This window comes from Sordaria macrospora, chromosome 3 (assembly GCF_033870435.1).
Source record: "Sordaria macrospora chromosome 3, complete sequence".
Lineage (NCBI taxonomy): Eukaryota > Fungi > Ascomycota > Sordariomycetes > Sordariales > Sordariaceae > Sordaria > Sordaria macrospora.
In genome coordinates, this window is record NC_089373.1 from 2,643,077 (window position 1) to 2,663,660 (window position 20,584).

General features: G+C 51.8%; 7 protein-coding genes across 7 annotated transcripts; 4 read left to right on the forward strand and 3 right to left on the reverse strand.

Annotated features, from left to right (window-relative positions):
* Positions 1–36: 36 nt before the first annotated feature.
* SMAC4_03043 (uncharacterized protein) lies at positions 37–2,371 on the reverse strand. Its single transcript, XM_003349407.2, has 2 exons — positions 1,472–2,371; positions 37–1,403 (listed from the first exon to the last, which is right to left on the reverse strand). The coding sequence occupies exons 1-2, from the start codon at positions 1,532–1,534 to the stop codon at positions 678–680; spliced, it is 789 nt and encodes a 262-aa protein (XP_003349455.1). The 5' UTR covers positions 1,535–2,371; the 3' UTR covers positions 37–677.
* A 1,050-nt stretch (positions 2,372–3,421) lies between these two features.
* Positions 3,422–5,792, forward strand: SMAC4_03044 (uncharacterized protein; the record flags this gene model as incomplete). Its single annotated transcript, XM_003349408.2, has 1 exon — positions 3,422–5,792. The coding sequence occupies one exon, from the start codon at positions 3,422–3,424 to the stop codon at positions 5,636–5,638; it is 2,217 nt and encodes a 738-aa protein (XP_003349456.1). The 3' UTR covers positions 5,639–5,792.
* A 398-nt stretch (positions 5,793–6,190) lies between these two features.
* On the reverse strand, positions 6,191–8,458 carry SMAC4_03045 (uncharacterized protein). The gene is made up of 2 exons (XM_003349409.2): positions 7,062–8,458; positions 6,191–7,003 (listed from the first exon to the last, which is right to left on the reverse strand). The coding sequence occupies exons 1-2, from the start codon at positions 8,266–8,268 to the stop codon at positions 6,912–6,914; spliced, it is 1,299 nt and encodes a 432-aa protein (XP_003349457.1). The 5' UTR covers positions 8,269–8,458; the 3' UTR covers positions 6,191–6,911.
* Positions 8,459–9,388: 930 nt separating this feature from the next.
* On the forward strand, positions 9,389–12,289 carry SMAC4_03046 (uncharacterized protein; the record flags this gene model as incomplete). The annotated part of the gene is made up of 4 exons (XM_003349410.2): positions 9,389–10,270; positions 10,331–10,618; positions 10,682–10,881; positions 10,943–12,289. Exons 1-4 carry the CDS (start codon positions 10,219–10,221, stop codon positions 12,287–12,289), a joined length of 1,887 nt encoding a protein of 628 aa, XP_003349458.1. The 5' UTR covers positions 9,389–10,218.
* Positions 12,290–13,549: 1,260 nt separating this feature from the next.
* Positions 13,550–15,386, forward strand: SMAC4_03047 (uncharacterized protein; the record flags this gene model as incomplete). The annotated part of the gene is made up of 4 exons (XM_003349411.2): positions 13,550–13,618; positions 13,983–14,073; positions 14,203–14,759; positions 14,833–15,386. The coding sequence occupies 4 exons, from the start codon at positions 13,550–13,552 to the stop codon at positions 14,953–14,955; spliced, it is 840 nt and encodes a 279-aa protein (XP_003349459.2). The 3' UTR covers positions 14,956–15,386.
* Positions 15,387–16,251: 865 nt separating this feature from the next.
* On the forward strand, positions 16,252–18,026 carry SMAC4_03048 (uncharacterized protein). The gene is made up of 3 exons (XM_003349412.2): positions 16,252–16,453; positions 16,566–16,986; positions 17,056–18,026. Exons 1-3 carry the CDS (start codon positions 16,388–16,390, stop codon positions 17,823–17,825), a joined length of 1,257 nt encoding a protein of 418 aa, XP_003349460.1. The 5' UTR covers positions 16,252–16,387; the 3' UTR covers positions 17,826–18,026.
* Positions 18,027–18,469: 443 nt separating this feature from the next.
* On the reverse strand, positions 18,470–19,651 carry SMAC4_03049 (uncharacterized protein). Its single transcript, XM_003349413.2, has 3 exons — positions 19,273–19,651; positions 18,825–18,936; positions 18,470–18,560 (listed from the first exon to the last, which is right to left on the reverse strand). Exons 1-3 carry the CDS (start codon positions 19,394–19,396, stop codon positions 18,521–18,523), a joined length of 276 nt encoding a protein of 91 aa, XP_003349461.1. The 5' UTR covers positions 19,397–19,651; the 3' UTR covers positions 18,470–18,520.
* Between the last annotated feature and the right edge of the window lie 933 nt (positions 19,652–20,584).

Sequence of the window (20,584 nt, forward strand, 5' to 3'; positions counted from 1 at the left end):
TGCTTTTATAAGCTTACTACTTTGTCAAGTCAGTGGCTCGATCATAAGCATGCTGGTATCATCTAGGAGTGTGGGGAAGGCGAAACCGCTACCTTGGTGCTTTGCATATCAGTTGTAGAACGGTCAAAGTACAACTCGCATTTCAAGATGCCTTCAACTTGCAGTGTTCGGCTTCCCCGTTGTCTGTACCTAACCGACTGTCTGTTCCAGAAGTGAATGGCCATGGTGAGGGGTTGTGATTTTAACGTAATGATCAACTCTCACGATAGGCCATGATCCTCACGGTTTCAATCATCGACCAATGAAGCGTGAAAACACAACACATGTTCTCGGGTACTCTAACAATGAATTATCGTGTGTCTTGGACCCTTGTGTCAGTGTGTCTGCGGTTCATGCTAGAGCCGACAAGTCTATTTACCGAATCGAAAAGCCAAAACACTAGCTATAGTTTCATTGAGCTGTATCCCGGCGAAGGAGCGGACTGAACCGCAATGTTCCAGGAAAAGCCACGTCTTAACGCCTCCAGAAGCATGTCTGAGGTATGGTTCCCCATTGAGGAAGAATCTGGGGAATGTGGCTGGCTGGCGAATTGGTCTCCCCCTCCACAGGTTTCTGCAGTGTATGTGTTCCCGAGACCATCAGTGTCAGCTTCATATTGATGTATAAGATGACCTGGTTCAAGCTTCAATGCCCACGCACTCGGTTATCTCCAGTGCGTCTTCATGGCCACTCGGCTCCCAACTCTTGATGGACCTGCTCTTGTATTGCAGATTAGGGTTACCCTTTTCTTCGGAATTCTTGTCAAGCTCTCGCTTCTTGGCAACACCGGCTCTAACCCACTCAGCATATGGTGGATTCCCCGGTAAGATCATGTTGTCGGCGACTAAGACGGTGCCTGGACCGACAAGACCCAGTCTCTCGCACCGCTTTAGATCACTGGTGTAGCTTGGCTTGTGATGGTCAAAGAAGGCCATGGCAAGCTGGGACTTGAGCACTCCCAAATCGTAAAGGCGTTGAGTACCCTCGGCACCGGTGCCGACGGTGATCCTGACGACATCCCTGAGGCCAGCCAAGTCGACGAGGCTTGCGGCAACAGCGGCAAAGAGGGGGCTCTTTTCGACGCTATGGTATTGTTTTCCGCCAGCTTTTCTCAGGGCATCGCCAAACATGATGGCAGAGTAACCGACATAGCCGCCCAGCTCGAGGATGGTGTCAGGCTTATGTTGGGCAATGAGGTCCGTGACAACAGCACCTTTCGTCTCGCCAATGTTGATTAGGCCGGTGACAGAGCGGGCAAAGTCATCGATGGCCTGTAGGACCTTTTGTGGGTTCCCACGAAGCTGGTCAATGTCGGGACGGTTGTAAATGTACTCGAGAAGGGCAACCTCGCGGCCATCACTATGCTGTGATACTCATGTCAGCGATGTCGTCACGAGAAAGAACTGAGTAAGAAATACGCATGGCTACTTACAAATTTGCCGTTCACTTCCCAGCTCAGGTAGATTCTGGAGCGGTCGAAATCCGAAATGTCCATGGCGTCGTAGATCTGCGTTGGTGGTGTGCGTCGACTTTCCTTGTGTGGTTTGTGTAACCGGTGGATTTTTCACTTCCGTTCCGGAACTGGGTTAGGTGGAAGTGTCTTGGTAGCTGGAAAATGAGGAGGAGAAGTGGATTTGTAGAGATGTCAGAGTACTGTAAGTAGGACACCCGATTGTCCGAAGAGGTGCATGTCACGTAAACGCGGGCTTTTACCATTCTCGTATCTCATGGATTCTGTAGTACACTTGTACGGACTGGAAGCAACACGGGAAGATCCGTGTGATGTTCGGCGCGGGGGAGGACAGCCGCATAATTGAGGGGGGGAAATTGACTGGACGAAGTTGCCCACTCGGCCGCTCTCCGTCCAGCCCCAGAATCCTGCCCCTGAATAAGGAGCAGGGCCATCTCCACCAGATTGGTGTCGGACATCTTGCATAGAAAGGTCCGCCATCTTGACGATTTCCAAGGTACGGATGGGCAGATCTTGACTTCTCCATGATCATTGATTTGTGACTGCTGAAGCACACACTTGATAGCCGATCAAAAGTAGAGGGAGCTGAAAGTATAATTAGAATGGACTAAGAACGCCGATGATGATACGAGGGACTTGGAAGCTGATTGGAATTTGGGATGTTGGGTGGTCCGAAGGAAGATGGCAGGATGGCAGGATGGTTCCCAATGGACTTGGCGATGAGTGGGAGTGGAAGTTGAGAAGTTGAGGACGGGAAAAGGGCAGGGAGCGGGGACGGAAAAGGTACGTTCTCACATAAGCTCCACCTCTTCCAACCCTCAGATATAATTGGCCAATTTTGACTTACAGGCTGTGAGAGTTAGGGGCTGAAGAGACAAAAGTGAGTGTCTCGATTGCATTTTCTTGGCAGCGTCACCACTTTCCGACGTTCTCTTTTCAAACCGAAACACTTTGCTTCCGGAAGCTGGATACCGCTCCCCCCTCTGAGACTCTTTGCCCATACCATCCAGATTATTGGTATCATGCTATGATACACCAAGTTGGTTTTGGAAGATTCCAAGCCATTGCAGTGATGACTGCAGACATTTTGTTGTCGTGCGTTTCCGACCCCCACCCCATTATGCTTCTGTTGAATGGGATATTCGCAGTCGTGAATGAGCTACCTCTTCAAGCTGTTTTGTTGGGCACCATATTTGGCCAGATGAGTGTGAAGTTGGGAGGGTTGAGACTGTGTACCTGATGGGTCAAAGGCCGGACACGATGGAGTGGACGCGTCGACGACAGCTAGCCCCTTGCTACTCTTCTCGACGACAACGACTGGGATTGTGATTATCGATTAAATCATCACCTACACTACTACCAGCAGCTTCTATCCAATGGCATGTCTTGTCTGCTATCCACAGTGAAGTCTGTTCAGCTATGAGACATGAGACATGCTTCATTGTATTGGCTGGCTGGCTGGCTGGCTGGCCAAAGGTGGAAATGGCATTCTCAGTCGCTATCAGAGAACAAAGACTTCCAGGTGGGAAGGTGACTGATGGGAACATAGGTTGGTAAAGTTGACGGTTACTAACCCTGCTAGCTAGTTTGCTGGACAAGTGGTCAGAAAGAGCCAGGTTTGCCTCTATCAGAGGCGATGGGCCCACGATCGGCTTCCCAATGAGCCGCTCGCCACTGAAGAAACTGGAGGGGAGGAGACAACGTTAGCCAGGGCTTATCACTTCGATCGATCTGAGACCTTGTTTGGTCTCGTCTAGGAAGATGTCAGAGAGAAAATGACAAGCTATGCCATTAGACTTACCTGTCAACATCAGGACTGAGTAAGCATCTCTGCACATAGGGTTCATCCACCCCGTCTTCATCCGTTGACGTATAGCAGGTCATCAGAGGAAAGGGTCAATCAGGTCTAGAATGATTGAACAGAGGCCTGAAGCCGACGCGCTCGACGCGGTTGAGGCCATAGACGAGCACACTTCCCTCCTCCACCCACTGCCAACACCACCATTGAGATCAGAATCATCATCCTCATCCTCCTTATCAATCTCTACAGTCGAAGCTTTCTCTCACATCGTCAAACCTACAACCAACTTCCACCCCCATCAAGACGAAGGAAGCCAAGCCACCACCCTCACAGGTGATGACTCTCTCTACCATCGCGACTTATCCCCTTCTTCCAACTCGACCCTCAGCAACCTTCCCAACGGAAACCACCACCATGGAGAAGGCCACCACCCTCACCACCTCTCAGGCGGACAATGGCGAAAGAACCTGGTCCTCCTCCTGGCCGTCTTCCTCGTCAACTCCGATAGCGCCATTCTCCTGGCCATGTTCCGCCAGATCGCCAGCGACTTCGACAAGTTGAGCTCAGCGAGCTGGATCATCACCTCGTACATCATCGGCGTTATTGTCACCCAGCCGCTGTTTGGAAAACTGAGCGACATTTACGGGAGAAAACCGATGCTCATCATAGCTTATGTGTTTTACATCCTCGGTGGTGTTTTGGCCGGTGCTGGGTTTGCCTTCTGGGGAGTTTTGCTTGGGAGGGGACTTTGTGGTGTGGGAAATGCGGGCATTACGGTGTTGATTTCTACGCTGATTGTTGGTATGTTTACCCCCTCCCCCCCTTTCCAGGAAGCAGATAAGAGGCAAATTCCACTAACGGGAGGGAAAAAAACGCAAGACCTCGTCCCAATCCGCGAAGTCGCCGTCTGGCGCGGCTACGTCTACGCTATTAACCAAGTCGGCCGCGCCATCGGTCCCTCGCTAGGCGGGATCATCTCCGACAGCTTCAACTGGCGCTGGTCGCTCCTTTACCAAGTGCCACTCAACACTTTCGGCCTGATCTTCATCTGGTGGAAGATGTCCTTTCCTTCCCCGCCGTCACCTCACTCTTCTGCCCCCTCTCATTGCCCCCCGACCTCATCAACCCCATCAACCCCATCATCAAGCGCAAAATCCAAACTCTCCAGAATCGACTTCCCCGGCTCCCTAACCCTCGGCCTCTCCAACGTCTCCTTACTCCTCCTCCTCGACCGGATCCAACACCCCACCTCACCCTCCACTTCCTCATCCTCCTCCTCCTTAGACATAACAACCTTCCTCCAAGACCCCTACACAATAACCGCCCTCTCCCTCTGGCTCCTCTCCCTCACCTTTTTCCTGCTAATCGAATCCTTCTACGCGCGCGAACCCATCCTCCCTCTACGCCTCCTTTTCTTAACGCAGAACGTGTTGAGTTCTTACGCAATCCAGTTCCTGCAAACAGTAGCGCAAATGGCGCTGTTCACCTCCGTCCCGCTTTATTTCCGGTTGGTAAACGGGGACTCGTCCGTCAAAGTCGCTATGCGACTGTTGTTCATCTCCGTAGGTACGGTGTTGGGCGGGTTGGTGTCGGGCTTCGTGATAAAGAGGACAGGGTTGTACAAGTTGGTTATCGTCGTGGCTGTTTTGTTGTCGGATGCGAGTTTTACTGCCATTTGGTTGCGCTGGAGGGGAAGAGGACTTGGAGGAGGTCAGGGGCAGGGGCAGACGAGCTGGTGGGAAACGGGGTACGGGTTCCCGGTTGGTGTTGGTTTTGGGGTGTCGTTGTCGGCGGCGTTTATCGGGTTGACTGCTGTTTTGGAGAGTAAACCTGGTCAGGGGGCAAGTCAGGTGGCGGTTGCCACATCTGGTTTCTACTTGAGTTTGAATCTGGGCAGTCTGTTTGGAGTCAGTGGAGCGAGTTTGATCATCAGTTCTGTGGTGGAAAAGACACTGAGAAAAGAGCTAGATGGGGTGGTGCCGGACAAAACGGACATCATTAAGGAGATGATGTCGAATATTGACAACATTGGGGAGTTACCTGGTTGGTTGCAGGAGGTGGTGAAGGGGGCGTACACGAGGAGCTTTGTTTATGTGTGGTTGTATGCCCTTGTTGCTGGGTGTTTGGCTCTTGCGGCTAGCTTTATCATGAAGGAGGGTCAGTTGGAGGATAGTCAGTTGAGTCATCCGCCTTCTGTCAAGCACAAGAAGAGAGGTGGTAGTCATCCTGGTACGGGGGGACAGGAGGAGCGGGGGCAGAGGGTTGGATACGGCACTTTTGGAAACGGGGAAAATAGGGATGGCGAGGAGGGTTCAACTGTTGCTTAATGGGGGTGAAGACGGGTTAGATGCACGGGAATCTAGAGGTGGGCTTGTAAGATACAAAGTGGAAGAAAAGAAAAATTGGTGAGGTTTGGGTTGGATGTAATACGTGTACTTGTAGCAGAGCACTTTAGAAAACACCAGTTGTAGAATATGTACGAATGAAGAAATCAACAGAAAACGGAAGACGATGTTTGGCAAGCCTGAAGAAAGTTTAAAATTCGCTTTCCGTCAAATCCTCACATTTACGATGGACCCAGTACTACAAAGGGCCGCAGTACATTGTAAGAAGTAAGTAGCACAACAAAAATAGGTACCATCAGAGCACCTCCCATCCAGTATATAACCATCCTCATCACCCCCACCTTCCACATCCACCAGAACCACCAGACCACAACCATAAACACATACGACCATAGGCACCAGGGCAAAACTCGGGATCCCGTCCGCTCTCCCCCAGATAAGCCGGTGGCCGCCAGACTAGTAGTCGGATCGGTGACGACCGGCGAATAATCTGGTGTTGTATGTCTTTTTTTTTTTTTTTTTTTTTTTTTTCTTGCTTGAGGTCCATTGGTTCCGCCTGCTTTCTCGCCGAGATCAAAAGGAAGGCGCAACTTGGGGATGGATGCATGTGTGTTATGTGAGTGAGGAAAGAGTGCGCGAGGTTAGGTTGGTTCCGCCTCCTTTTTCAATAATGAGGAAGGAAGGCACGTTGAGCAGTGCGCAAAGAAACAAAATTCAATCCATTTTTCTTTTTCGAACACTGACTGACAAGATTGACAACAGGCAACAACTCCAATTACAAAAACGAAACCAGAATAAAAAAACAGACAAAAAGCTCAGCGGGCCACGAGCAGTGTCGAAGCCGTCCACTCTTGGCACACGCCTACGAAAACTGTACCACCGCTACCAAACGCAACGAGCAATGTTTATCTGGCTCCCGCTCACCATGCCGCTTGGCCACGTACAAGGTGGACGATGTACGAGAGTTATTGGAGGGTGCTGAAGCGGAACCTTATGAGGCCCATTCAGTGGAAGTGAATGTTCAGGGCCTGGAAGGCGAATAATCGCACAGGCTGATTTTGGTTTGAATGATGCGGTTCATTGATTCCACGATTGAATGAACGAAATGCGTAGAAAGTTGAACGAACCCAACTCCATAACTCCTTTGTATCCCGAACGCCTTTCTTATTCTGCGACAAGTACCATTTGACCTTACGCTTTACATTCCGAATCTGAAAGCCGTGACGCCCAACTTTTATGGTAGACCTTGGTCTAACTAAAACTCATCATCGTCATCATCACCATCATCATCATCCATCTCAATCCCACTATCAAACCTCTTCTTCCCCGGCTGCAGCCAATAGACACCTATAATCACCATCGTTAGCACCATTATAAGCAAAAGTAATTGAAAATGTTGACTCACCATAATCATCCCCCTCAGAATGCCAACTCCTCCTCAGCCCCAGTCCCGGCCCCTTCTCACAGATTGTCTGCACATCCCTCGCCGTCCACTTCCCACTTCCCAACACAAACACCTTCTCCCCTTCCTCCAGCACCACTTTCTTCTTCTCCCCCTCCTCCTTACTGTGAACCACCGCCTCCAGCTTCTTTACTGGGATCAAATAATTCTCATACCGCTGCCTTTCCGAGTCCCATCGTCCTTCGAACCTCCAGTTCTTTTCGTCAAACATATCACCCCCCTCAAGTGAGTCCGGGCCAAGCTCCAACTGCTCCCCAGCAGCCTCCAGCGCATGCAACACCCACCGCCTATTCTCTCCACCGGGGGCATTATACGCCTTTTCCACTTTCTCTTCGTCTAGACAGCCATCCACCCCCAACAGGAAACCGGCTAGATTTTGCATCCCATTTTGGCTAGTGAACTTGGTTAAGAGGGCAGAAGCTTCCTCCTTCTCAAAATTGGCGATGCTATTCCCCAACCAGACCATCGTCTTTCTATACGGCGCCAGGTCTGGCTGACTCAGCCACCTGGCACCGTCCTCGTAGGTACCCAAAAGCGAGCGGAGTTCGATGTTTTTAAGGGCGGTACGTTTGCGGAGTTGTTTGAGTGAAGACTCAAGGAGGGAGCGGTCGACGTCTAGGGCGTAGTAGACTATCTTCCCTGTCCCAGGTCTCTGACTGCAAGAGTCTAGACACCTGTCAAGCGCGGTAAGAAGGAGCGCAGTCTTGGATAGGTTCCCTGCCCCCAACTCAACGAGGATGTCAGTTGTTGAAGAAGCGATGGGGGTAGCGATATGGCTGATTTGTTTTTGCAGTAAAGCGTTCTCGACCCGGTAGGGGTAGTAATAGGGTGTGGCGAGAATGGAGTCGTAGAGGGATTGGCCCTTTTCGTCCCAGAGGAGGAGGGAGGGGAAAGATTTTTCTCCGGTATGCTGGGTGAGGGATGATAGGGTTTGGGTGTCGAGGGTATCGAGGAGGGAGGTTTCAGACGAGCGGATGTCGATCATGTCCGAGGGGTCTTTGGAAATGTTGGGCGAGGGGGTGGAGAGCTGGTGCTTGTAGTGATAGAGCAGGGATGGTGTTGCTGGGCTGAAGGAGGAGACATCTCTCTTTTTGGTGGTTTGGTGGAAAGGGTGTGATTCAACACCGGGAGAAGGTAGGACTTGAGCCATGGTGGGTTGTACTTGGGTTGAGATGTAAGACAACGGCTGTGAAGTGGCGTCTTGAGTTGTTGAAGGTGGTAAGGTGTAACAAGTGATGCTCAGGTTTGTCGTGTTGAAGTCGACTTATCCTGAAAATTGGCGGTATCGTATGTGTCTTCGTTGGAGGAGGGTTGTGTTATAAAACAGCTTCAACACGAGAAGGATTTCCAACTTTGACAATCATGTGCTGGACACCATGGACTTTTGAAGTAGATCATGTCCGTTTTGTCATTATTGATGAATGGGAATTCCGACTGCATATCCGTCCACGGCATGATGTTGTTGCATTGTTACGAACACTGCCTACAAGGACACCGGAGAGTGAAAGGCGTCATGGAGATCGTATCCTCAAGGTAACGAAACCCACAAGATCTGGTCAGCATTAGCCCTGTTGTGTTATCCTGTGCCCATTCGGAGGGGTCTTTACCCCCAACCGACCTCCCGATTCCGTATGCAAGGTGGTACGTTCGGGACACAGCCCAGGATTGCATACTAGCTGGGAGATGATGATGTGCTTGCCGCAAAGACTACAAAGAACTTTCTCATGTAGTGATCTAATCGACAGCCTGAACCGATTGTTTTGTTCCTGGTCCAGGGGTAGACGGACAGAGATCGGGAACGTGACGTTGACCCCCATGCCTGTGATGACCATGATCGAAGATAGTTAATCGGAAGGTCAAGATTGTGGTGATGGTGATGGATGAATAAGTACACAGTACACTGTACCAACGGGGGTTGTGGTGTCCAAAGGAAAGCTCCTGTGAGCAGGGGTAGGTAGACCAGCAGCAGAGGTAGGCAGTCTTGAGGTAGCCCCGCGAACTGTTCTTTGAAACGAATCCGGATCAGGGTGTTCAACAATAACGACTAACTGAATGGGTGAAGATGGAAGCACTGGGCGGTACTGAGGGAATCCAGGGAGAGTCCGAGACGGCAAATCGGAACCAGTAGACGAATATGGCAATCTTCAGCTTGGAGAGAGAAAGCCACCATGATGTGATCTATAGATTTCCAGTTGTGGGATATGTCCGACTGGTTACAGATTGGCTGTTGTGCTGGGGATTTGTGGGAAGAAAGGAGATTGAATGACACACGAGCGGGAGGATGAAGTTTGCATTGGATCGTTTAGGAAGCAGGGTCTACTGTTGTGTGACTACAAAAATGAGGGGCAATATGCATTTCTGCGCTGTGGCTGAGCAGCCCTTTTTTTGTACGACATCGGGCACCAAACGGAGGGACGCAGCTTCCGTCGTGCCCTGCAAATCTCTTGCACCTTCCTCGCTACAACACCTGGCACCTTCAACAATCATTTACCTCCAGTCTAACAAATTTGCCGAATCTCCATCTCAACAACGTGTATGACCAAGGTTTTGTAAACTAGAGGTATTTCCGGTCATGTCTCAAAGAAAGAATTGGCAGTGTCGACATGCCCAACAATCAAAAAATCGATGACGATGGCGATCCCCCACACAATGGGCCCAGACACCGGAATCAAAACAAACATGTCGAAACTTGGCTCGGGAAATGAGACAGACAAACCCGACGAAGTGCCCGTGATTGTGATGGACTTTTCCGCATTGGTTAACCGTATGGAGATGGATCTAAGGATCTGATCCGGGACATGAGCTGCTCCAGGACTTGTCCCTGCCAGCCATCAAGGTTCCAGCCCAACCATTGACCAAACAGGGTTGTACAATCGCATTTATGTCGTGGCCTGCAGACTCTCGGAGTAAATAGACCTATGTATTTGGGGTTCAAGTGCTGAAAAGGACTCCTCGTCTTTACCAACTTAAGCTACTTGTCGCGATTGTCAAAGGCAAAGTTGCTTCGAAACCCGCCAAGCATCGGCCAGCTTAATGACCTGTATTCATCCTGACCCTCACTCATACCACGCCAGCGTTAAACCACCAACAGTTGTTCCAGATGACCGAAGTCAAAACAGTAGATGTGCTCATCATAGGCGCTGGACCAGCTGGTAAGCAAAGTCGAAAAATTAAGCACCAGAACAGGACATAGGCTCACACTCTCCTTGCAGGGCTGGCCCTCGCCAATTGGTTCAGAAACTCCAGCATCAAGGTCCTCCTCGTCGACAAGAAACCCGTGCCTACACGGCGAGGCAAAGCCGAAGGACTGAAGTCAACAACCAACGAGATCTTTAACTCGTATGGCATCGGACCTCAGATCGCAGCAGAGTCATGGAGGCTGGAGGAAATCGCCATCTGGGGCCAAAAGAAGGACGGCGGGAGCGGGATCGAGAGAGAGCAGCTGATCCAGGATAAGGTAGAAGAGCTGGGTAAGGTGCGAGAGACCATGTTGCAGCAATGTAAGTGACAAGCTCCCTACATTTTCGGGAAACAGTTGCTAACATGGAAGATACTGCGAACAGCAAGAGTCGAGTACCACATGCAGCAGAATCTGCTAAGCCACAAGAACATCACGATCCAGTACAACACCCAACCAGTCGAGGTCAAAATCGACGAGTCCTCGCTTCATGAAGATGAAGCCTACCCTGTCGAGGTGCGCTTGGTCAAGACGCAGGTTCAGTCCGAAGCGGCCTCGAATATCCTCGCGAACTCGACACCAGATGTGAGAAAAACCTGCGTAGCTGGGCAGACGAAGGAAGTTGTCACTAACAGACCCTCAACAGACCGCGAACGGGGATGCAGAGGAAGTCGAAGAACGTATCCGAGCCAAATACATTGTAGGCTGTGACGGAGCTCACAGCTGGCTTCGAAAGCAACTCCAAGTCCAACTCGAGGGCGACCTGACCGACTCTGTCTTCGGCGTCGTTGACATGATCCCCAAATCCAACTTCCCCGACATCCGCCGCGTCTGCTACCTCCGCGCCTCCACAGGCACCATCCTCCTCGTGCCACGGAGTAACAAGGAAGTCCGTCTTTACGTCCCCGTCGAGAGCGGCAGCTCGCTGTCAGACCCCAAAGACCTCACCTTTGACCGCATCATCTCCGCTGCGCGCAAGATCATTTCCCCTTATACTTTGGAAGTGGGCTCCGTGTCATGGTGGTCCGCCTACCGCGTCGGTCAGCGCGTCGGTAGTCATTTTTCAAGGCACAACGAAAAGGCCTTTTTGGTGGGAGATGCAGTCCACACGCACTCGCCCAAGGCCGGGCAGGGGATGAATACCAGTATTCAGGATGCGTATAACCTTGGTTGGAAGTTACGATTTGTTCTGCAACCGACCAAACCGCAGCTCGACCCAAAAGCAGCGAGAAATCTGCTGGCGACGTACGAGTCCGAACGAAGGCCAGTGGCTCAAGATCTGATTGCCTTTGATAGGGGCTATCTCAAGCTCTTCGCTGCTCCTTCATCCGAATTTGACACCGAGTTCTTGCGCGCCATGAAATTCACCACCGGTCTTTCCATCCGCTACCCGCCCTCGTGCGCCGTCCAACTTCCCCGGGGAGTCGAAACGGCAGAGCAGCTAGGTCCAAGCTTGCTCAAAGCCGATCTGGTCCCAGGGAAGAGGTTACCGGATTTTCAGGCGGTCTACCAAGCGGACGGAATCACATGCTGGATTCATAAAAGGTTACAAGCTACTGGTAGTTTTCGGGTGATCGTGTTCGCTGGAGATGTTGCTACTCACCGGCACTTGTCCGAGAACGTACAAAAGCTGGGAAAGTACCTTGCAAATCCAGAGACAGGATTGGGAGTGTTGACGGCTGGCGGAGCGGCGGCGCCGGTGGAGGTGCTCATGGTGCATAGTGCCGACCGCGAGAAGGTTGAACCCCGAGACTTGCCTGAGGTGTTCAGGCCATGGAGTGATAGTGAAGGGTATGATTACTGGCGGTTGTTGGCGGATGCTGAGAGTGTGCATGAGGGACATGGGAGGGTGTATGAAAGGCTGGAGATTGATACTGAGAAGGGGAGGGCCGTGGTATTAAGGCCGGATGGGTATATTGGTGCGGTGCTTGGTGTTGATGATATTGATGGTTTGGGAGAGTACTTTAGGGGGTTAGGCATGCTGCCGAGTTGAGGGCGTAGTCAGTTTGTTGGTGTTGGTGCTCCAACCCGGGCACAGCTAACCCAAGTCATTTGACTGACACTCGTGTAGTCCGGCAGGTGGATCATGACAGCCTACAGACCGGATGGACTATCGAGGACACAATTCTCTTGGACTTGAAGTGTATGAATTTCAATCACTGCTGATCTCATCGGCATTCGTGACAGGTAGTTGGAATGTGTCTGTCGAAGGACGGCGTCGACGGGCATACTGGGTATAGAGGGTTGGGGTTAAAGCATGCAAAGCGGTCTCAACACAATTCCGCCGCCAAGCATCCGATGCGTCTTGCTGTTGCTGCGCGTTGGACCTGCTGAACGCAAAAAATCATGTGCATGATGTCCTTTCACGGACGAAATATGTGGTCGAAATGCGAGAGAAATTGATGAAGCAGCCAGGTTGACTGATGAGAATGCGCGTCTGATTTGGGAGATGGCAGCCAAGCATTGCCGTGACATGGAAAATCGGCACAATCTGGCTGAACGGCAGCAGCAACCGCCCGCGGGCATATGTAGAGATAAGCATGTAGCGGCTGGTGAATCCGAAGGGAAAGAGCAAACTGTCAGCTCGGTTCCTTGGTCCCTGAATGTTCGCTGTTTTCTCGCCTCGACATCTTCCTCTGTCAATCCATTTCCACCGACGGCACCTTCGCAACAAAAATCGCCATAAAGGCGCAACCTGTGGAACGCGCTGTGGCATCTCCAAATTGAAAGAAATTGCGAACTCCAGTGGCGCGCGACCCCTCATCGTCATCTTCCTCCTAGGCAACGGGACCCACGGCTCCAGGCCTCTGCCACGATAGCCTCAGAGCGCCAATCGATTGGGGTCGTCAACACTGCGACGGGGTCCGCCTTACCCGCTAGCTGCTTATCGCTGGCACTACGATAAGGGACCGTTCGGCCGACGTCATCGACCCTCACTTCGCGACTCCCGCGCATCGACAACTCTTGGTCGACCATCAGTTATTGGTTTCCAGTCCAACCGACACAAGAACACGGCAACACGGCCGGCTGTCTTGTTTGTCTAGGCTGTCGTACTTGGCAACCGAACCAACATTAAGATTAGACCCCGTGTCATTGCGGATTACCCTACTAATTGACTGCCAAACTTGATTCAGATCCCTTCTCTACTTGGACCCTGAAACTGTCACTCATCTGTCATCCTTTCTCGTTGCCACCTAGTGTGCGCGCCGCCTCCTCCGCCCGACCTACTCCTCTTGGCTACTTGATCTTCATCATGTCCTGGGACCTCACCCGTCGTCGATGGATGCGAACACTGAACAGCAAATATATCTTTGACCGCTTTGTAGGTGATGTTTTTCGTTCTGGCTTCATCAGATCTCTTCCTCCTCCCTTTTTTTTTTTTAGAAAGCCAAGTTCTGGAAGATTCGCATGCCCCCATCCTTCAACCGACACAACGCCGAACTTCAAAACATATCCCACCTCGATTTTCACTTGGCAAAAAAAGACATCCACCAACCTGCATACTTTCGAACCGCAGTTGTGATCTGATCTTTCTTGTTCTGTTTCTTGCCTGTGTTGCGCTTGTCCTTTTCTTTTTCGTACACACAAGAATTGAACAAGAGAATCACTACTACCTACAAAAATCGACACAGAGTACAACAACGACCGAGTGCTGACTGAACAATGACCTGAATTGCCTGCTTTAGCCTTTATTGCATGCCATCATCTTCATAATCGAAATGTCCATCCTCGCCCGGCTCACGAGCCGCTTCAACCAGTTCTACGATGAACGACCTGGTGCGTTTTTCCCAAGTCCCATTCTCCCATAGCAACGAGATTCGAGTCAGGTCGATGTTTTTACACATCGCGCACTCTTCTCGTTGCCATGCGCAACGTATTGCTAACAAAGGGTTCCATGGATGGCAGTGCTCACGATGATGGTGACCAATGCGGTCCTGGGTGGAGTCGCCGACACGGTAGCCCAGTCCATCACGGCGGTCCGGCAGCGAGCCCTCCGCAAGTACCCACCCGGCCGGGAGCCGAACGCGCGCGACGACCCCGTCGCCTACGAAATCCACGAGCTCGACCGGAAGAACCCCCTCAACGAACAAGAATTGATTCCCGAGTCGCGGGACCTGCCGCCGCCGTTCGACTTTGAGCGTCTGACCCGCTTCATGGCGTACGGCTTCTGCATGGCGCCCCTGCAGTTCAAGTGGTTCGGCTTCCTCGAGAGAATGTTCCCCATCACCAAGACGAGTGCCTACCTGCCGGCTTTGAAGAGGGTGGCTTTCGACCAGCTCATCTTTGCGCCCTTTGGTCTCGGATGTTTCTTTACTGCCATGACGCTGGCCGAGGGTGGCGGAAAGAGGGGCGTGTATGACAAGATGAGGGACATGTATGTGCCGACGCTCAAGGCCAACTACATTCTTTGGCCGGCGGTCCAGGTTATCAACTTTCGGTTGATGCCCGTGTCGCTCCAGCTGGTGAGTTTCGCTCCGTTCTGGTCTGATTGTGCGAGAAAGAAGACGTTGCTAACAAGGTTATAATCACAAATAGCCATTCGTTTCCACTATTGGTATCGCCTGGACGGCCTACCTTTCCCTTACCAATGCTGCCGAGGATGCGCAACAGAGCACCGCTCACCCGGCGCCTGGCTCTCCCAACATCCGTCTGGCCTAAATGGTTGCGACGTTAACCATCAAGGTTCTTTCTTCTCATGCATTCGATGACCATAAGTCGCCAACCGGCGCAACACCTAACTGCAGCGGAATAACCGCATAACGAAATGGAGGAACAGTACATCTGCCGGGTTACCTTTGTTCCTGCTTTGCTCTGCAGGGGAGTTGTAAAAAAGAGTTCACAGAGGGGGGTTCGGAGGATACTATACCACGGCTATGTCTTTCTACAGCCGACCGACCCATGTAAAGGCGTCCTGGAGTTTTTGACAAAGGGTAACAGTGCCCTTTTGTTTCCTTTCGTTGTATTTAGCTAGGCCCGGTCTCAATTGAAACATCAATCTCTGATCTGCTGTTGGTCCTTAGCACCCGACCGCTTGTGATGTACCTGGCGCGATACTCAAAAGTCTAACGTGTGAACGGCAATGAGCGGTCGGAAGGTCTGCCATGCGATCGTGAGAATGTTATATACGCCCCGAATAATGATCACGTTGTCTCTTATTCCTCCCCGGTAAGCCGAAATCCGGGTTCATGGAAAGGATGGTACGACTTCGACCCGGGTCGATTTGTCGAAAGAAGCCGACATATTCTCGACTTGTCGATCCGGTTCCGAGGTTATGTTGCCAAGTCGCGTCCCGAATCTGGTATGGGAATGCTTGACCGCCATGTGAAGCAGGTTCGTCGTGCAGGCGTACTTGCCGTCAACCTTTACGGTTGTTCCTGCAGTTGATGCAGTTGTTTAAAGATATACTGGAGATTTGGGAAATAATTGAAATTACTGGTATAAGTGATAACGAATAATGATTGTCTAGTCCCCCGTCTAGAACTTTTGCCTCTAGGCATATCGGACCGAATGTTCAATTGCGACAATCGGAGCCATCTTGCATACACCACCCGCTGGGGCTGTCACTGCCGTCGCTGTCGCTGTCGTAGAAGGACCCATCCCAAAGGCCCAGAGGCTCTTCAGTGGAAGGATCACCCCATCCGCAACGGCAGACCCCCAAACGCCTCGACGTCACTGGCCCCTCTTTGCCAATTGGCCCCACAGAAGCTCGGTGTTACCCCTCCATTATCGATTCGCTTACCCCCTTCTGTCCCTTCTGCCCCTCCATCATTGATCATAGCCCCCCCATTGCGACCGCTCTTCGGGGGGCCGCCCGGCGTCGACAGAGTTCTTCCCCCGTTTGTTGAGTGTAGAAGAGAGACTGGCCAAGCAACGGCGGGATCGTAACAAGAATAAAAAGCTGACCTATCATCATTGCGTCTTGAGGCATACCGATCCACCTGATTCTCCCCTTCTCGCTTCCATTCCTTTGTTGATAAGACAAGGTAGTTTTCTCTCTCCTCCTTCAGTCATCCTTTCGTGATTCTGTTTGTTCTTTTCTCCCTTGACCTCCAACAATTCGTAATATCTAGTCACATACCAAACCGTCATCATGTCTCTCTCCAACAAGCTCTCCATCCAGGACGTCGACCTCAAGGGCAAGCGCGTCCTCATCCGTGTAAGCTTCACCAGCTCCCCCAGCTAGCTCTTGTGTTGTTGCTGTGCGATTCATGTGGGTGATGATGACGATGACCAAACAAAGTTTCTAACATGCCACTTTCACTCTCCAGGTCGACTTCAACGTCCCCCTTGACGCCGAGAAGAAGGTCACCAACCCCCAGCGCATTGTCGGTGCCATCCCCACCATCAAGTATGCCATCGACAATGGCGCCAAGGCCGTTGTCCTCATGTCCCACCTTGGCCGTCCCGACGGCAAGGTCAACCCCAAGTACTCCCTGAAGCCCGTTGTCCCTGAGCTCGAGAAGCTCCTTGGCAAGAGCGTCACCTTTGCCAACGACTGCGTCGGCCCCGAGGTTGAGGAGATCGTCAACAAGGCCGATAACGGCGCTGTTGTCCTCCTTGAGAACCTCCGCTTCCACATTGAGGAGGAGGGCAAGGGCACCGATGCCGAGGGCAACAAGATCAAGGCCGACAAGGCCAAGGTTGACGAGTTCCGCAAGGGCCTCACCAAGCTCGGTGATGTCTACATCAGTGAGTCCTCCCAGGTTAACTCGAATTCCGGAAAAGTGACAGCAGCTAACAACAACCCCCCTCATCCAGACGATGCTTTCGGCACCGCCCACCGCGCCCACTCCTCCATGGTCGGTGTCGACCTCCCCCAGAAGGCCGCCGGGTTCCTCATGAAGAAGGAGCTCGAGTACTTCGCCAAGGTCCTCGAGTCTCCCCAGCGCCCCTTCCTCGCCATTCTCGGTGGCGCCAAGGTCTCCGACAAGATCCAGCTGATCGACAACCTTCTCGACAAGGTCAACACCCTGATCATCTGCGGCGGCATGGCTTTCACCTTCAAGAAGACCCTTTACAACATCCCCATCGGCAACTCTCTCTTCGATGAGGCCGGTGCCAAGACCGTCCCCGACCTTGTCAAGAAGGCTGAGAAGAACAACGTCAAGATCGTGCTCCCCGTCGACTACATCACCGCCGACAAGTTCGACAAGGACGCCAACACTGGCCATGCTACCGACAAGGACGGCATCCCCGACGGCTGGATGGGTCTCGACTGCGGTGAGGAGTCGGTCAAGCTCTACACCGATGCCATCAACGAGGCCCAGACCATCCTCTGGAACGGCCCCGCCGGTGTCTTCGAGTTCGACAAGTTCGCCAACGGCACCAAGGCCACCCTCGATGCCGCCGTCAAGGCTGCCGAAGAGGGCCGCACCGTCATCATTGGCGGTGGCGATACCGCTACCGTTGCTGCCAAGTACGGCGTTGAGGACAAGCTCAGCCACGTCTCCACTGGCGGTGGTGCTTCCCTTGAGCTCCTTGAGGGCAAGGCTCTCCCTGGTGTTGTTGCTCTTAGCGAGCGTCAGTAAGTTTGTTCTTTGGCCTTTTAAAAGAGGAGGAAAACGAGGCGTTGGGCCGAAATAATGATGCTATGATTGATACCTCCTGATGTTTGTGGGAGATCATGACTTGATGGATCAAAAAATGACGACAAAGGATCCCTGGACGGATTAGCAGGGCTAGTTTTTAGGTACTTCTGAGTCTCAATCCGATAAATAGAACAAAACAATTAAAAGACCATAATTGCGGCTTCCGGATGTGGTTGTGACGGTCAGGCTTAAACAGTATCAAGTGTCGCAAAGTCTGTACAGTGATCGACTCAGACCCGGCTATGGAATCATTTAGTCCCTTGGGTAGCCACTGTGTATCCTGTTAACTGATGTCGTCCATCTTGTCTTCCGTGGCAGCTCCCAGACCACACCAATACCTTTATCGCAAATGTTTCCCATCACCCAGAGCCTTCTTTCCGTTCGCTTGGATTCCAGGTCCGTCTCATTTGTTTTGGACTTGGGGGCCAAAGAATGCTCAAACGAGGGTCTCCATTGCCCATTAAAGGCTTCGCGAGGCACTGCCGAGCCTAATAACCGCGAGTCGCCAGTCACGCTTCTAAGTCTTATATCGAAACATTGGTAGATATTGTATTGATTGCTTCCTGCCTGTCTTTCCTTTTCCCTTCCTCATAGGTTGTCCTTTCCCGGTATCAAGGTTGACGTTTCGCAGATGATTACCGCTTCTTGGCAGCCTCAACCTTCTTGAGTTCCTCCCTGTAGTTCGAAGAGACACGTTAGCAAATGTTTCCTCAGTTGACCCTTCGCACGCTTGTTCATGTGAAAGGGTACAAGGGGATGGGTTCCCGCATGATCTCGACAACCTCTCTACCGGCCACACCCAACTACTGTGCATCATAGCTGCTGGTTCCCAGGCCACTAACGAGCCCTCCATGCCCAGATCATCGCCTGGTAGGACATGGTGGAGTAAAGGGAACAACGGGGAGGGGGGAGAGTGGTGGGTTCGTGTAGAAAACGTACTTTAGCTGCGAAGAAAAGTCGTCGCTCGTGTCATCGTCGTCCCAGGACTCCTCCCATAGGTGCTTGGCTTCGTTGTTGCCCTTGGCGGCTTCTGTGTCTTCGGCTTCCCAGTCTGTGTTTTGTTTGTCATGATTTGTTAGTCTACGGTCCTTTATTTGACGTTTCCAGTGGGATTCTTTGCGTTATAGGGGTTTGCGATGGCCATGAGAGTGATGAATGTAGGAGAAGAAGAAGGGAGAGGTGGCGTAAGTGGCGGCGTTGATGTGGTGTGGTGTGTAGGAGGAGCATAGCTCGGAGCTGCGCAAGGGTGAAGAAGCCCCGAACATAGCTTGGTTCCAAAGCGGAGTGTAGGGGTAGAGGTCGGCGATGCTATAATGTATAGGTTGTGTTGTATTTGTGTTCGGGTCGCGATCCGCATCGCAAAAGGTGGTGCTGGTGTTGGACTAACCATCAACGGGGAAATCCTCAAACTCGTCGTCCTCCTCCAACACGGCCGTCTTCTTCTCGGTAACAGGCTGCTCGGGCTTGGGCTCAGTCGACTTGATGTCGGTCTTGGGTTGTGTTGAGGCCATTGCGGATATTGTGGTTTGTATGTTTGCGTGAAGGGTTGTTGGGTGGAATGGACCAGCTGTCGTGGACTGAAGCTGATGACGCTAGATAGCTGGATGGATGGATTATAGACGGATCGTTCGAAAAGTAAGCTCGTCGGTTGTGCTCTAGTCGCGTCGTGGAAATGTTGTCTGGTATTATGTGCGCGCGGAGAGAGAGATCGAAATCGTCAGTTGGGAGGAAAGATGTTCTTGGGTGGTAGTTTATTAGATGCTTGTCTGTCGTGACAGCTTGAGATGTTGCCGGTCGTAATGGACGCCGCAATCAAGTGCCTGCCCCCCAACCCAAGGCGGCAGCGGACGACGTGATGGCGTCTGGCCGAGCCAGGGGCGGCAAGAGCACGGACCATGTCTTGGCAGGTCTTGGCCGAAAGCTTAGGGGCCCCACTCTAGTATGTACCCCGCCGAGCTGTGATGTGCTTTTGGGGTATCTTTTGGCATCGCCATGTTTTCTTGTCTGCATTGCGGCAACTCTCAAATTTCGGGTTTGACATGACAGCTGCAAATCGGCTCTCGCACCCGTACGAGCAGTACATGCGGTAGCTGCTGCTTCTCATCCCCAACTTTATGTCTTCATTATCTCCATCTTAAGACGCAAGGCACGAGTCAGCTCACCAGGGACAAACGACAAGAGGGAGGTCCTTGCTGGTTGCAAACAGCTGTTTTGCTATGGTGCGGCATCAAACCAATGTTCTGAAACCGTTGTTCTTTTCACAACATCTCTCCCCCGATTTCCCTCTTGTTACTACCATCAGCCCAATTGAGCAATTGCGGTAACCAGTTCGAGGCTGTGATGTTAACAAGTGGTAACACGACATGAGATGCCGATATCCGCTTATATCGGATCTAACTTTGAGGGAACCATTGAGCCACGATCTGCTTCCCCCTGGCCATTCGTCCTCTTAGACATCTGAATTGATCGAACTGGATGATACCCCGGAATCTCTATTGGAGACTCGATGGGAATTAACCATTCCGTCATCTAGAACTTGTTGATACGCTCGGATAATGGAAGATACCTAGAAGGTCTCGATACGAGATGTCGTCACTTTGCCCACTTCGTCCGCGCTGTCAGTGTCAGCTAACATAAGGCTTGATTACCTTTGGACGTGCATTGTACCGTTAAGGTGTGCAGAAGCGCGCGGCGTAGTC

Bases quoted from the DNA above. Each gene is read 5' to 3' on its own strand.
- SMAC4_03049 (XM_003349413.2), bottom strand. From the start codon at position 19,396: ATGGCCTCAACACAACCCAAGACCGACATCAAGTCGACTGAGCCCAAG. The intron at 18,937-19,272 runs GTTAGTCCAACA...AACAAAACACAG, and splicing joins TGAGGATTTCCCCGTTGATG to ACTGGGAAGCCGAAGACACA. The intron at 18,561-18,824 runs GTACGTTTTCTA...TTCGAACTACAG, and splicing joins GACTTTTCTTCGCAGCTAAA to GGAGGAACTCAAGAAGGTTG.
- SMAC4_03045 (XM_003349409.2), bottom strand. From the start codon at position 8,268: ATGGCTCAAGTCCTACCTTCTCCCGGTGTTGAATCACACCCTTTCCAC. The intron at 7,004-7,061 runs GTGAGTCAACAT...TGGTGATTATAG, and splicing joins TTCTGAGGGGGATGATTATG to GTGTCTATTGGCTGCAGCCG.
- SMAC4_03048 (XM_003349412.2), top strand. From the start codon at position 16,388: ATGTCTCTCTCCAACAAGCTCTCCATCCAGGACGTCGACCTCAAGGGC. The intron at 16,454-16,565 runs GTAAGCTTCACC...TTCACTCTCCAG, and splicing joins GCAAGCGCGTCCTCATCCGT to GTCGACTTCAACGTCCCCCT. The intron at 16,987-17,055 runs GTGAGTCCTCCC...CCCCTCATCCAG, and splicing joins GCTCGGTGATGTCTACATCA to ACGATGCTTTCGGCACCGCC.
- SMAC4_03043 (XM_003349407.2), bottom strand. From the start codon at position 1,534: ATGGACATTTCGGATTTCGACCGCTCCAGAATCTACCTGAGCTGGGAA. The intron at 1,404-1,471 runs GTAAGTAGCCAT...TGAGTATCACAG, and splicing joins GGGAAGTGAACGGCAAATTT to CATAGTGATGGCCGCGAGGT.